The 16,657-nt window shown below is 45.1% G+C and overlaps 1 protein-coding gene across 1 annotated transcript in view; it reads right to left on the bottom strand.

Annotated features, from left to right (window-relative positions):
- Positions 1-16,657, bottom strand: part of ASTN1 (astrotactin 1) — a 356,585-nt gene that overhangs the window by 10,922 nt on the left and 329,006 nt on the right. Inside the window, exons 21-22 of the mRNA XM_086342418.1 lie at positions 15,508-15,608; positions 854-1,037 (exon numbers count right to left, since the gene is read on the bottom strand). Of these exons, the coding sequence (XP_086198544.1) occupies positions 854-1,037; positions 15,508-15,608 (285 nt within the window). The remainder of the gene's footprint in view (positions 1-853; positions 1,038-15,507; positions 15,609-16,657) is intronic.

The raw sequence follows: 16,657 nt of genomic DNA, 5'->3' as shown, positions 1-16,657 counted from the left end.
TTAGGAAGTTGTAGCCTCGGGGCCATGGTGGTTTGACAAACACTACATTATCCTAACTTTGGCCAAGTTAGATGCCAGGGTGGGTCATTGGCTATCCCTACTCTGCCTTTCAAGAGAAAACAGAATTTAGCTCAAAATATATCTGTACGGACTACCCTGGTGGTCCAGTGGTTAAGAATCCGCCTGCCAGTGCAGGGGGCACCGGCTGGATCCCTGGTCCAGGAAGATCCCATGTGTCACGGGGCAACTAAGTCCTTGTGCCACCACTACTGAGGCCCATGCCCTAGAGCCCATGCTCCGCCACAGAAGAAGCCACCGAAACGAGAAGCTCGCGCGCTGCGAGGAAGAGCAGTCCCTGCTCTCTGCAACGTGAGAAAGCCCTCCCAAAGCAACGAAGATCCAGTGCAGCCAAAAATAAAAATTAACTGATCAACTAATTTAAAAAATAAATCTGTATATGCACATAACACCTGCAAAGTTCATATACAATGAATTTTTTGGATAACCCCTTCAATAAAATTTCTAATTTTCTTTCAAAAGACTTAAGCTTTTGGCTCCTACAGTTTAGCCTTTGGAATGCTGCATCAGCATGATAAAGAATGGGTAAAACAGCTTAAGGGCAAAGGTTTTTTTCAGAGTTCAGGAAATGCATTCATGACTTGACTCCTTAATACAGCTTATCCATAACGAATCTGTATGAACTGAGCTGCCTAAAAGCATGGGACCTACTTCTCCAGGCACCTAGGCTCATCCAGGATATCTGCAAATTCATGAAGGCAGTCTTATAGTGGAAGAGGTACAACGTTTCCAAGAGCTGAGGTCTATAAAAGAGACGATGAAGCTTATTGATTACCTGGGGCCCAATTCATCCTCACACCGCCAGGTGAATTCTCCAAAACTCTCATAATGCTGGTTATAGTGGTAGAGGACTCGATGGAGAGTTGGGGAGCCCAGATCCAGAAGCGTGTTGTAGGCCGTCTGCTGCTCCTTCCCACTGGTATAGCCATTGAAGAGATTGTAGATCTTGTCTGCTATTTCTGACAAGGGGAGAAAAGGCACATAAATAAGATTTTATATATGTGTGTGTCGGTGTGTGTGTGTGTGTGCACGCACGTTAAGTTGCTTCAGTTGTGTCTGACTCTTTGTGACCCTGTGTACTGTAGCCCGCCAGCCTCCTCTGTCCATGGGACTTCTCCAGGCAAGAAAACTGGAGTGGGCTGCAACACCCTTCTCCAGGGGAGTCTTTCTGAATGAGGGATTGAACCAGCATCTCTTAGGAAGCCCATGCTGCTGCTGCTGCTGATAAGTCACTTCAGTTGTGTCCAACTCTGTGTGACTCCATAGACGGCAGCCCACCAGGCTCCCCTGTCCCTGGGATTCTCCAGGCAAGAACACTGGAGTGGGTTGCCATTTCCTTCTCCAATGCATGAAAGTGAAAAGTGAAAGTGAAGTCGCTCAGTCCTGTCCGACTTTGAGCAACCCCATGGACTGCAGCCTACCAGGCTCCTCTGTCCATGGGATTTTCCAGGCAAGAGTACTGGAGTGGGGTGCCATCGCCTTCTCTGAGAAAGCCTATATATATATATATATATATATATATATATGTATGTATATATATGTATATATTTATATACATATAAATCACTTTTGTGTCTATATATAAATGATTATAAATATAAGCATGTATGTGTATATATGCATATAAGTGTGTATTTGGATATATATGCATGTGTATATGTGTGTGTGTTTGATACTTAAAGAATACTCAACCTAAAGCCTGGAGAAAAGTGGTTTGAGTAATTTACTTTATTTCTGCTCCATCAAGTTTCAGTTTTCTCGTCTATAAAATGAAAGGCTTCAAACAGAATCACTCTAAGGTGAACTGCAGTGATAATTTTCTTTGTCTTCACCCATGTTTCCTAAAAATACAGAGCCGGAGGCAAAAGCTCATAGATTGATACTGTATTGGCAAATGCAATCCCAGGGAAGCAGAAGGGAGGATAGAGAGAAATGAGGCAAGAAAGGAGGCAGAGTAAAATATTAGAAATTGCTCTAAGGAACTGATGGTGGTTTTGCAGGAGAGGATGTATGAAGCTACCCGGTTCCCACCAGTCCCTCCACAGGGAGAAAGGAAGAAGACTTTACATCCAGCTCCCATCCAGGATCAGTCCACGGGACTTTCACACTTGCCCCTGGGAGACATTAATTCCCCTGCACCTCTAGGCCACATAGTTTGGGTACAAATGGGATTCTGCATAAGCAGTGTGGAAGCCCTGAGCAGTGGGGAGCAGCATGTGGCTCAGGGATGAAGTGAGGCACGGCCAGGTCATGGTTCCAGCTACATGAAGACCTGGAGTAGCTGCAGTGCCAAAGGGAACCTGATCCTGTGGCCACAGGAATGCAGGTCCTTTGCTAGGGCCACCCAGACAGCTGGGAAGGCAAGCTTGCGGTGCTGGATCTGTGCTGACATGTACATTGAATCCAGTGCATTCCGCAGTTCCAAACGAGTGATCTTTTGCTTTAATTTATACCCCTTAGATTTCTGCCTCCAGGGTATGCATTGATAAGCCCAAAGCTGGTGATGTGGCAGAGTGGCAGTGATTTTGTGTAGTCTTGGCATTCTTTCCTGGGGAGCTCAAAGCACTTTATCATTAAATACTTTCTCTTTAAACCTGTCAGAAAGGACATTTGTTCACACTTCCTTCCTAAACGGCTGGGAACTGATTACTGGGAAAGCAATGCTTTGTCTTGGACCCAGAGATAAATCTGGGGACGGAGAAGCCAAGCTCTTCAGGCCTCGGAGTCAGACTTTGCCTACCTGACTCCCTGTTGGCCAAAAGGCCCTGATTCCTTGTCAAAATTTCAAATGAATTCAAGGCTGCTGGTAACGACAGAGCCATCATTGTGAGTTTCCTGGGTTGGAATGACTACAATTTTTACCTCTGCCCAAACACTGCAGTGATTTCATTTTTTATTCTATCCTGCTCATTGTCCAGGAGCCAGATATTACTTCTTTAGTGTCCTGAGTGGCCAGAATAAGGCTAAGTAAGTAAGTGAAGTCGCTCAGTCATGTCCGACTCTTTGCAACCCCATGGACTGTAGTCTACCAGCCTCCTCTGTCCATGGGATTTTCCAGGCAATAGTACTGGAGTGGATTGCCATTTCCTTCTCTAGCGGATCTTCCCAAACCAGGGATCGAACCCTGGTCTCCCGCATTGTAGACAGACACTTTACCATCTGAGCCGCCAAGGAAGTCCAGAATAAGGCTAGACACTGTAATAGATTCAAAAATGTTAGCTCAATGGGTGAAATTCATGACTTTGGGAGTCATTTGAGTCTATTTTGGGGGAGGGTTTCTGTGATGTATCTCTAGACCAGGTTATACCAACCCATTAGCAGTTAAACCCTTGTAACCAGCATCTTTAGCTGCAATAAAAATAATTTTAGTCCAGAAATTCATTTGGATTTTCAGGACTTTAAAATTATCAGGTTGTTAAAATAAGACCAAGAAATAAAGTGGACAGTGATTTAGACTATAAAGATCTCTGTTATTTATTATATATTAATAGAATATAAAGAATATAAATAAAATTATATAGATTATAAACAGCTCTGGTATTTGTTAACAGCCTATTGACTGCCAAGAACGTTACACCTATGAATTCTAATCCTCACACGAGCACTGCACAATGATTATGAATGTTCTTGTCCTACAAATGAGGACAGTCACAGAGGCCAGGTTGTCTGCCCAAGGTTGCATAGCCCGTGTGGGCTGGAGTCAGGGTTGAAAATGTTATCTATCTCCCATTGCTCTCTTGTATCAATGTTCAGGGGATGGCAGTGTTTAACCAATTTAACATGCAGGAGGCAGGGTCTTGGGGGATGTTTTCTGGAGTGATTACTTCTGGCAGAGGACATTTCCCTGGCTGACCCATAGATGCTACATGAGAAAGAGTTGAGTCAATATGCAGGAAGTCTGTCATTTCTGCAGTAGGGATGGAAAGAAGCAGAGGGACTATCCTAAGAGCTGTGCTGTGTTCAATGGGAGACAGGGAGTGCACACTTAGAGAAGGATGACCTATAGAGGAAAACGCATGTGATGAGATCAGGGCCCCGACAGGGAGGTCTGGGGTTCCTTCTCCCTTTTACTGATGTCAGTCTATTCTTATTTCTGGTGATGGGACATAGCATCCCAGGCTCCGGCCCTGGTGGTGACATTCTGCTGAGGAACAGTGATGACGAGAAGGTGTTTTCCGGCATATTTACTATTCTCCCAACACAACAGTAATATCCAACTAGAGAAGGCCATTAGCATCAGCATTTGTGTCCGAGACCAGGTGAGATAGGCCCAGGTTTCATGATAAATCTCCTAAAACCAAGGTAACCTAACTCCAGGGTGTGCTTAAAAGCCTACATCAGTAAATGGGATGCTATATTCAGAAAGATCTACATGCTAGGCTTCTAGAGACTGAGTATTTCTGGCTCTTCCTAGCTCCACTGAGGGAATTTATGGATATTATTTCATTAGTTTTCAAAGCATCTGAGGAATTCACTAACTCAAAGAATGTTAAAGACTGTAAGGTATTTTTGGTTATCATTTATCCAGCTTTCAGCTTCCCAGAAGTCTTGAGCTATCCAAAATACATATGGGCCTTTCCTCTCTTGACATGCAGGGTGTTCAGGAATAGTTAAAATGCCAGTGAAGAGATGGCAACATGTCAACATATGCAGCCTCATCACAAAAAAGAAAAAAAAAAGAGAGAGAGAAGGGAGTTAAGAACTCCTGGGCAGCAGAATAAATCAACAGGGTTGGGATTAAAGGCCTCAGGCCCAAAGTTATGGTTTTAGAACAGGCACCATAGCACCGAATGGAGTTGGGCTCCACTGGCTGTGTGACCTTGGACAAGTTACTTAACCTCTCTGGGTTTTAGTTTCCTTGTTTGTTCATTGATGATCAATAATGCATATCTTCCAAGAGTACTGTGAGGCTAAAAGTGATGATGAATGTAAAGCCTTTCTTTTACATGATGTCTGGAAGGAGCAAGTACACATTTACTGACTCATTGATTCATTCTAAAACATTTTTAACTGAGTGCTTACCACATGCTTGACATTTTTCTATGTACTTGGGCTACACAAGGGAGAAACTTTGATAAAAGTTCTCATTTTAGGATACAGTCTGGTGGTAAGACGCATTCAGTGAAGCAATAGACATAATATATAAGTAAAATACGGTGTGTTAAAAAGTAAAACAGGAGAAGGAATACTGGGAGTGCTGGATGAGGCACTGCAATTTTAAATATGAGGGAATCACTGGAAAGATGACAATCAAGCTGAGGCTTGGAGAAGGGGAGAGAATGAGCTGGGGACATCTGTGGCAGAGCAGACCAGGGAGAGGGAACACCAGCACAGAAGCTCCCCAGATATGGTGGCCAGCAGATCTGAAATACGTGGATCACCCATGGTGTTTGGAAGTGAGGGAGGGAGAGAGCTGGACAATACTAGATATTATTTTTAAAAAATCACTGTTACTGGGTCTCTACTTGATCATGTTTTTCCCAGTGCCATGAGACAGAGATTGAAACACAGGGCAAGAGCGGGGCAGGGGGAAATAGTCTTATTTAAATGAAAAGGAGTGACTCCAAGGGCAGGAGGGAGCTTTCTTATCCCCCAGCAGTGGTTGCTCTTTTTACTAAGAAATAAGCATCCTGGGAAGCATCTATCCCTTCTGCAATGGCTTCCTTGGCTGCTGTGATGAAAGTCTCCTGAATGGAGGTCCTAAGTCATCAGTTTCATTGTTTTGGTGGGGAACTACCTAAAACCCCGGTCTGCCCCTGCACTGATGTAATTGACCATAGAATTTCACATGAAAATTTGAGGACCATGAATCCCAACTGGCTTTTTATCTTTGTCATTCTGGCATGCTGTGTTTAGTCACTCGGTCGTGTCCGACTCTTTGCGACCCCATGGACTAGCCCACCAGGCTTCTCTGTCCTGGTGTCAATATTCTCACCTGGAGAATATTGAAGTGGGTTGCCATGCCCTCCCCCAGGGGATCTTCCCAACCCAGGGATCAAATCCAGGTCCCCTGCTTTGCATTCTTGCTGCTAAGTCACTTCACTCTTGTCCGACTCTGTGCGACCCCATAGACGGCAGCCCACCAGGCTCTGCCATCCCTAGGATTCTCCAGGCAAGAACACTGGAGTGGGTTGCCATTTCCTTCTCCAATGCATGAAACTGAAAAGTGAAAGTGAAGTCACTTAGTCATGTCCGACTCTTCGAGACCCCATGGACTGCAGCCTACCAGGCTCCTCCGTCCATGGGATTTTCCAGGCAAGAGTACTGGAGTGGGGTGCCATTGCCTTCTCCGATTCTTAGCACTGTCCAAACTGCAAAGTCCCTTCCCCCGCATCCTCCAAGTCTGTCTGTCCCCTCCCTCGCCTCTCTCTCTCTATGCTGCTCTGTGCTTCCTTCACACCAGGGATTCTCAAACTTGAGAATTAAACTTGATTCACAGCCAGGAGGGCTTGTGAAAGCCCAGGTTTCTGGTTCCCACTGGAGTTCCTGATCCAGTAGGTCTCAGATAGAACCTGAGTGTCTGCATTTCCAATGAGCTCCCAGGTGATGCTGCTGTTGCTGGTATGGACCACTCTTTGACCATCACGTTCTATACTAATTCACTCTCTCAAAACTTTCTTACTTCCTCTGGGACCAGCACGGTTACATGGCAACCAACTCTCCCTTCGCCCTTGACCTTGGCACACTCTTCCTTCCCTCCATATCTCTACGATGGCTGAAACCTGCAGAAGGCCCCTCCCTCAGACGTCTGTGTGTCTTCCTTCCTCATCTGCTTCCCAGCCCACTCTAGTTGAAATTCTACTCTCTGCAGCTCTTAAACCATTCCCCTGCTTGCATGTCTCCATAACATATGTCACTATCTGACACAGTATTTATTTTCCCAACTTTTTTTTGGTTTTTTGCTTTGTCATCCCTGCTTAAATATAGTCTCCATGAGGCAAGGGATTTTTTTCCCCCCTAAAGCCTAAGTCAGATATTTAGGAAGGGCTTGAAATAAGCTGTTTTATTTGATAAATTCAGAAATCTGATTACAGAATTCTTGCAAATAGATTCTGAGCCTTGTTCTTTTTGTTTCTTTAGCATCTAATACCAGGGTGTGTTATTAATGAATAAATGGCTGTGGAAGTAGCAATGAAGAAATGGATAGGATTTATGCTTGGCATCAGGAGAGGAGGATGGATGCTGGAGGAAAGATGGATCAGAACTAGCCTTTGCTTAGTGAAGAACTCCTATAAGGCCGCACCCCAAACCTAGAGACTAAGTTGATCTTATTACTGAACATAGCCTTTCCTGCTAGGAGAAGGGTGGTTTTACTGGTAGAAACTTTTTTGGTCAAAGGCTTTACAGTCATGAGGTTCTAAAATTCTTCATAGAAGAATTCCTAGTTTAGGAAAATGATCATATAAGAAATAGAGTCTGGCTTTCTGTTAGATAATTAGGAGCTGAGGTCATGCTCTGGGTCACTTAAAAGGTAATTCCCATTTGTTACTAGTTGTAAACTCCACTCAAGTGAGTTATATTTATGATCACCATCTGGGTTTGAAGAAGACAAAGTTTTTTTTTTTTTTTTTTTGGATAACTGCTAGGCCAGTACTAATTTGCAAGGATGCCCTTAATTAGTCTAATTCATTAATCTCCACACCTGCCCTGTACAGGACTCCTTCCTGGCTGAAGGATAACAGGACCTGGAAACATTATTTCATTCTCTCAGCATTAAATTGCCTCTTGTACTCTCAGCTACGCTGCTGGGGTTTCAGAAAGTCTTCTTTGCCAGGGAGCACAAATGATCAGAAGCATATTTTGATATGCTTTGGGTACTAGAATTAACACAAAGAAGCCCCACAGAGAAATAGTACAGGGGTCTCTCCCTGGCTGATTACTCTACCTCGTGTACATGCTAAATGGCTTCAGTCGTGCCCAGGTCTTTGTGACCCCATGGACTGTAGCCTGCCAGGCTCCTCTGTCCATGGGATTCTCCAGGCAAGAATACTGGAGTGGGTTGCCATGCCTTCCTCCAGGGGATCTTCCTGACCCAGGGATCAAACCTGTGTCTTTAATGACTCCTGCAGTGGCAGGTGGGCTCTTGACTGCTAGTGCCACCTGGGAAGTCCTACTCTTTATTCCAGAGTTGCTCTACCCATCTCTTCCTGCAGGTGGCATTATGAGGCATCTCGCCTACCTGCTGATCACCCACTGATGTCAACCAGCCCACTGCCTACTCAGCAAGGAAGTCCAGGGTGCCTGCTGCTGCCAGCAAGGACACTGGCAAAGTCTCCAAAACAGAAAGAACTGGGGCACCTTCTCACCACCTGTCCCTGCTCTGGCTTGGAGTAAGAAATCAAGAGATGATAAGGTAAGGGTGCCATGGGTCCTCCCCAGTCTCTCCTCTAAGGATATTCCACCTCAGATTATGCTTTCATCATGGAGGGATTTCTCAGATGTTCAAAACTCATTCTGTCCACACCCTACAAGCCAGGCAGCATTCACTCCAGAGAGAAGCACATTGGTCTTATACTTAAAGGTCTCCAGTCAGCCATAACATCTCAGTGAAGACCAACAGTCCTGACAGGGGGAATTATTTTGATATATAGCTGAAAACTATTTTCTAATAGAGGTCTTCTCTTCATTAGCATTGAGAGACAAAGGAAGGTTTTCTGTCTTTTACATAATAACCCTCTAAATATCTAATTTAACATTATAAGCAAAATGGGAATTACCACAGGATAAGAGGGAGGAGGGATAAATGGGAAGATTGGGGTCCACTTTATATATACACTTTATATATACACACTAGTATATATAAAGTAGATAATGAATAAAGACCTACTGTATAGCACAGGGAACTCTACTCAGTAGTCTGCAATAGCCTATGTGGGAAAAGAACCTAAAGAATGGATCTATGTATATGTATAACTGATCACCTTGCTGTACATCTAAAACTAACACAACATTGTAAATCAATTATACTCCAATAATTTTTTAAAAAAGTTACATAAATTTACTTATTGAACTATCAGTTCAGTTCAGTTCAGTTGCTCAGTTGTGTCTCAATCCTTGTGGCCCCATGGACTGCAGCACGCCAGGCCTCCCCACCCATCACCAACTCCCGGAGCTTGCTCAAATTCATGTCTGTTGAGTCGGTGACACAATTCAACCATCTCATCCTCTGTCATCCCTTTCTCCTCCTGCCCTCAATCTTTTCCAGCATCAGCGTCTTTTCAAATGAGTCAACTCTTCGTGTGAGGTGGCCAAAGTATTGGAGTTTCAGCTTCAACATCAGTCCTTCCAGTGAACACCCAGGACTGATCTCCTTTAGGACGGACTGGTTGGATCTCCTTGCAGTCCAAGGGACTCTCAAGAGTCTTTTCTAACACCACAGTTCAAAAGCATCAATTCTTCAGCACTCAGCTTTCTTTATAGTCCAACTCTCACATCCATACATGACTACTGGTGGTCTGGTATTCCCATTTCTTTCAGAATTTTCCATAGTTTGTTGTGATCCACACAGTCAAAGGCTTATTGAACTCTCACTGGAAACTAATTACTTAGGGTATCATAATCCCCACTCCATTTTACAGAGTAATAAGCTGAGGCATGGAGTGAAATAACCTTCTCAGGGTCAAGTAGTTAGATGGCAGAGCAGAAACTTGACCTTGCATGGTCCGACTCCACAGTCTAAGTTTTCTGGAACCAGTTGGTCAGCATGCTGCTTTCTGAGTGTTAGGGACACCATTGTGAGCAGAACTCTGCTCTCAGGGAACTCACTGACTAATGAGGAAGACAGGCATTGAATGCTGCTGCTGCTGCTAAGTCGCTTCAGTCCGACTCTGTGTGACCCCTTGGACGGCAGCCCAGCAGGCTCCCCCATCCCTGGGATTCTCCAGGCAAGAACACTGGAGTGGGTTGCCATTTCCTTCTCCAATACATGAAACTGAAAAGTGAAAGTGAAGTCACTCAGTCGTGTCCGACCCTCAGCGACCCCGTGGACTGCAGCCTTCCAGGCTCCTCCATCCGTGGGATTTTCCAGGCAAGAGTACTGGAGTGGGGTGCCATTGCCTTCTCCCAGGCATTGAATAAGGCATTATAATAACAAACTGAGATAAGTGTTCTGAAGGAAAGAAACATGGTACCAAGAGGGCATTGAGCTGTGGCCCTGGACCCCTGCTCGGAGCAGGGATGCTCGCTCAGAACTGTAGACTGAGAGGAGTTGATGAGTGGAAGGGGTGGGGCTGGAGTACACTTGAGGTCAAAGGCCAACATAGGCAGAGCCTCTGTGTTGGAAATGATGTGCCGAGGTACTGAGAGAGGCAGTGAGGCTTCAGAAAATACAGAGATTGCTGGGGAGCAGGGGCAAGAAGAAGCCAGAGAAGTGGGCAAGGGCTCCTCTATTTAGGTCCTAATATGCCTGATACATATTTTTATCTTCATCAGGAAAAGAATGGAAATCCATTAAAGGGTTGTAAGATGAGGCATTACAATGATCAGATTTCTGTGTTGAAAATAACTATGCTTTTAGAGTACGATGCATGTTTAATGAGGCAGTAAATGAAGGTCCTTCCCTTTCAAAAGTTCTAAAGTGCTACAGCATCAGGGATCCTAATTAAGTAGATCTAGGGTTTCCCTAGAAGGCAGAAGAAGAGGGCAACAAAAGATGAGATGGTTGGATGGCATCACCAATTCAATGGACGTGAAACTTGGGCAAAATCTGAGAGATACTGAGGGACAGGGAGGCCTGGTGTGCTGCTGTCCATGGGGTTGCAAAGAGTCAGTCACGATTTGGGGACTGAACAACAACAGGCCTTCCCTGGTGATCCAGGGGTGAAGAATCCACCCTGCAACAGGAGACACAGGTTCGATCCCTAGTCCAGGAAGATCCCACATGACTCAGAGCAGCTAAGCCCACAACTGCTGAGCCCAAGCTTTAGAGCCTGAGAGCAGCAACTACTGAGCCCACGTGCTGCAACTACGGAGGCCTACAAGCCCTAGAGTCTGCTCCACAGCCAGAGAAGCCCACGCACCACAGCCAAAGAGCAGCCACCGCTCTCTTCAACTAGAAGACCCAGCGCAGCCAAAGTAAATAGATAGATAAAATATTTTTTTAAATAAATAAAGTAGGTTTAGGTCTCTCTTCCCAGTGTGACTTTGCATTACCATGGCATCACCCCTTGAACATTGTGGGATTATGTCAACTCATAACCAACTTGAGGCAGCTGGCGTGATTTGAGGTGTACCACACAGGCCAGCTTGTGGTACCCCTATGCCCCAACCAGTAACGCTGAAGAAGCTGAAGTTGAATGGTTCTATGAAGACCTATAAGACCTTTTAGAACTAACACCCAAAAGAGATGTCCTTTTCATTATAGAGGACTGGAATGCAAAAGTAGGAAGTCAAGAAACACCTGGAGTAACAGGCAAATTTGGCCTTGGAATACGCAATGAAGCAGGGCAAAGACAAAAGAGTTTTGCCAAGAAAATGCACTGGTCATAACAAATACCGTCTTCCAACAACACAAGAGAAGACTCTACACATGGACATCACCAGATGGTCAACACCAAAATCAGATTGATTATATTCTTTGCAGCCAAAGATGGAGAAGCTCTGTACAGTCAGCAAAAACAAGACCAGGAGCTGACTGTGGCTCAGACCATGAATTCATTGCCAAATTCAGACTTAAATCGAAGAAAGTAGGGAAAACCACTAGACCATTCAGGTATGACCTAAATCAAATACCTTATGATTATACAGTGGAAGTGAGAAATAGATTTAAGGGCCTAGATCTGATAGATAGAGTGCCTGATGAACTATGGAATGAGGTTCGTGACATTGCACACGAGACAGGGATCAAGACCGTTCCCATGGAAAAGAAATGAAAAAAGAAAAATGGCTGTCTGGGGAGGCCTTACAAATAGCTGTGAAAAGAAGAGAAGCAAAAAGCAAAGGAGAAAAGGAAAGATATAAACATCTGAATGCAGAGTTCCAAAGAATAGCAAGAAGAGATAAGAAAGCCTTCTTCAGCGATCAATGCAAAGAAATAGAGGAAAACAACAGAATGGGAAAGACTAGGTATCTCTTCAGAGATACCAAAGGCACATTTCATGCAAAGATGGGCTCAATAAAGGACAGAAATGGTATGGACCTAACAAAAGCAGAAGATATTAAGAAGAGATGGAAAGAATACACAGAAGAACTGTACAAAAAAGATCTTCACGACCCAGATAATATTGATGGTGTGATCACTGACCTAGAGCCAGACATCCTGGAATGTGAAGTCAAGTGGGCCTTAGAAAGCATCACTACGAACAAAGCCAGTGGAGGGGATAGAATTCTCGTTGAGCTATTTCAAATCCTGAAAGATGATGCTGTGAAAGTGCTGCTTCCAGCACATTTGGAAAACTCAGCAGTGGCCACAGGACTGGAAAAGGTCAGTTTTCATTCCAATCCCAAAGAAAGGCAATGCCAAAGAATGCTCAAACTACCTCACAATTGCACTCATCTCACACGCTAGTAAAATAATGCTCAAAATTCTCCAAGCCAGGGTTCAGCAATACGTGAACCGTGAACTTCCAGATGTTCAAGCTGGTTTTAGAAAAGGCAGAGGAACCAGAGATCAAATTGCCAACACCCGCTGGATCATGGAAAAAGCAAGAGAGTTTCAGAAGATCATCTATTTCTGCTTTATTGACTATGCCAAAGCCTTTGACTGTGTGGATCACAATACACTGTGGAAAATTCTGAAAGAGATGGGAATACCAGACCACCGGATCTGCCTCTTGAGAAATTTGTATGCAGGTCAGGAAGCAACAGTTAGAACTAGACATGGAACAACAGACTGGTTCCAAATTGGAAAAGGAGGACGTCAAGGCTGTATATTGTCACCCTGCTTATTTAACTTATATGCAGAGTACATCATGAGAAACGCTGGACTGGAAGAAGCACAAGCTGGAATCAAGATTGCCATGAGAAATATCAATAACCTCAGATATGCAGATGACATCACCCTTATGGCAGAAAGTGAAGAGGAACTCAAAAGCCTCTTGATGAAAGTGAAAGAGGAGAGTGAAAAAGTTGGCTCAAAGCTCAACATTCAGAAAACGAAAATCATGGCATCCGGTCCCATCACTTTATGGGAAATAGATGGGAAAACAGTGGAAACAGTGTCAGACTTTATTTTTTGGGGCTCCAAAATCACTGCAGATGGTGAATGTAGCCATGAAATTAAAAGACGCTTACTCCTTGGAAGGAAAGTTATGACCAACCTAGATAGCATATTCAAAAGCAGAGACATTACTTTGCCAACAAAGGTTCGTCTAGTCAAGGCTATGGTTTTTCCTGTGGTCGTGCATGGATGTGAGAGTTGGACTGTGAAGAAGGCTGAACGCCGAAGAATTGATGCTTTTGAACTGTGGTGTTGGAGAAGACTCTTGAGAGTCCCTTGGACTGCAAGGAGATCCAACCAGTCTATTCTAAAGGAGATCAGTCCTGGGTGTTCTTTGGAAGGACTGATGCTTAAACTGAAACTCCAGTACTTTGGCCACCTCATGCAATCAGTTGACTCATTGGAAAAGACTCTGATGCTGGGAGGGATTGGGGGCAGGAGGAGAAGAGGATGACAGAGGATGAGATGGCTGGATGGCATCACCGACTCGATGGACGTGAGTCTGGGTGAACTCCGGGAGTTGGTGATGGACAGGGAGGCCTGGCGTGCTGCGATTCATGGGGTTGCAAAGAGTCGGACACGACTGAGTGACTGATCTGATCTGATCTGACAGGCCAGCTTGGCAAGAAAACTTCTCTTATCAAAACCTGAGCAACCTAAACTTCTAACATCAGTCACCATTTCTGTTAATATGCACATGCTATTGCTAACCCTTATGGCAGAAAATGAAGAGAAACTAAAAAGCCTCTTGATGAAAGTGAAAGAGGAGAGTGAAAAAGTTGGCTTAAAGCTCAACGTTCAGAAAATGAAGATCAAGGCATCTGGTCCCATCACTTCATGGAAAATAGATGGGGAAACAGTGGAAATAGTGTCAGACTTTATTTTGGGGGGCTCCAAAATCACTGCAGATAGTGAATGTAGCCATGAAATTAAAAGACGCTTACTCCTTGGAAGGAAAGTTATGACCAACCTAGATAGCATATTCAAAAGCAGAGACATTACTTTGCCAACAAAGCTTCGTCTAGTCTATGGTTTTTCCAGTGGTCATGTATGGATGTGAAAGTTGGACTGTGAAGAAAGCTGAGCGCTAAAGAATTGATGTTTTTAAACTGTGGTGTTGGAGAAGACTCTTGAGAGTCCCTTGGACTGCAAGGAGATCCAACCAGTCTATTCTAAAGGAGATCAGTCCTGGGTGTTCTTTGGAAGGACTGATGCTTAAACTGAAACTCCAGTACTTAGGCCACCTCATGCGATGAGTTGACTCATTGGAAAAGACTCTGATGCTGGGAGGGATTGGGGGCAGGAGGAGAAGGGGAAGACAGACGATGAGATGGCTGGACGGCATCACCAACTCGATGGACATGAGTTTGGGTGAACTCCAGGAGTTGGTGATGGACAGGGAGGCCTGGTGTGCTGTGATTCATGGGGTCACAAAGAGTCAGACATGACTGAACAACTGAACTGAACTGAACTGATTGCTCCATTAGCAGTCCAAGTGCTAGTACATATTGGTAGTTGATCAGATCACTTTAACTAGTGCCAGGGCCCTGCAGAAGGGGTGCCCAGCAGGGTAAAATCCTGGTTGTGGAGGGAATGTAATACACCTTAGAGCAAGGGATGCTATCCAGACACCAGGAAGCTTCATGAGAAGCAGCAGTCAGAAATGTGCTATCTCTATAATGGATGTTGACTGAAAACCAACTCTTCCTAACTGACAAGGGCTCATTCTGGTGCATTGAAAAAGGACAATTCTTTACCAAAGAAGTGATCCATAACAATTCCAAAATACAGAGTGAAGACTTCGACACATCTTTTGTAGGAGGGAGTCATACAGCAATGCATTCTAAGTCTGTGGTCTTCCTTTAACTTCCTTTAACTCAGAATAATCTTTCAGATGTACCAAAAAAAAAAAAACGGGAAGAGGGTAAGTGAGCTGATGAGCATCCTGAGGGCAGAGGTCACAGGTATTAAAGCACCTGGCGTCACGTCCCTAAGCACCTGGTGTACTGCCATGTGTGGCTGGGGCCTTTACCAGTGTCTGCTACATCCCTGACTCACAGGCCATGTGGAATACCGGGGCGCAATGCAGATTTCCACACCAGAGGCAGAGGTTGAGGAGTTCCTGCAAAGGAGTTGCTCCACTCCTGAGCCTTGAATTCTCCCCCTTCCCCGCTGAACTCCAGACTGCTCTGTTTGACTCCCTTGCTCCCCATGGCGAGGGGAGGTCCCCGGAGCATCCCTCAGCAGACTCTGCTGGCCTCCGTGTCTCTTACCTTGAGCTTTGACATCATCCACCACGGGGCAAGGGGTCTTCACAATCACATCACTTGGCCTGGAGCGTCGCCCTGTGTTGTCCACGCCCCACAGGGTGAACCTGGCAGGGAGAGGAGGGCATCAACAGAGAGAACTCACCGGGTTCTGGCTGACAACCCAGCCTTGCCCAGATGGACGGGTTTCCCCTGGCTACTCTTGCCACCCAGTCGTGCACTTACCACCATCACCCAGGTCATAAAGTATGTAGTATAGTGTCTTTTACTACTTCTTGGTAGGTCCTGGGCTGTCATTTGCTGTCTTGAGGATATTGCATGATAGCAACCATCTTGGCACAGGGCAGTGTTTCTCCAAGTAGGGTCCCCAGACCAGTAGTATCGCCAGGGAAGTGGACAGCAATGAAATTCCTCATACCCCGTGCCAGATCTACTGAATCAGAAACTCTAGGCATGAGGACAAAATCTGTGCTATGACAAGCCTTCCAGGTGACTCTGATGCCTGTTGCTGCTGCTGCTGCTGCTGCTAAGTCGCTTCAGTCATGACCGACTCTGTGCGATCCCATAGACGGCAGCCCACCAGGCTCCCCTGTCCCTGGGATTCTCCAGGCAAGAACACTGGAGTGGGTCGCCTGATGACTGTTACATCCTGACAACTACTGAGCTGAGGAAAAGAGCATGCATCTACAGAAACAGATGGTCTGATGTGGGTCTGAAACCTCTACTTCCTGCCATGTGGAGTTGTAGTTAACACCTCTGAGCTTTATTTTCCCTCTCTGTGAAATGGGGATGATAATAAAATTGCTTGCAGATCACTGTGAAGATGAAACAGGATAATAAGGCTCAGAAACACCTAACATAGTACCTGGCGCCCAATGACACGACTATCAATTCTGTTCTGTCCATCTTGTGCTCAGTTGAGGTTTTTGTGCCAAGCACTGAGGACAGTTTTCCTCTTTAAAGTCAGAAGTGAAACAGCCAGAATCAGGGGGCCTGACTTGCCTATGACTGAACCCTCTATTTCCTACATGAGACTCCTTTTGACCCATGGAGATGCTACCAGCCATGGACCAGGAGGCCAGAGTGGAAACCTTATGCTAGCCCTGGCAATGAGAAGATGTGGTTCTAAGAGCCCCCTCCACCCTTCAACACACAC

Source organism: Bos grunniens, chromosome 16 (genome assembly GCF_055505025.1).
Source record: "Bos grunniens cultivar Pamir isolate PY7600 chromosome 16, Bosgru_T2T1.0, whole genome shotgun sequence".
Taxonomy (NCBI): domain Eukaryota; kingdom Metazoa; phylum Chordata; class Mammalia; order Artiodactyla; family Bovidae; genus Bos; species Bos grunniens.
The sequence above is the reverse complement of the archived record's forward strand: the minus strand, read 5'-3'. Positions and strand labels throughout refer to the sequence as shown.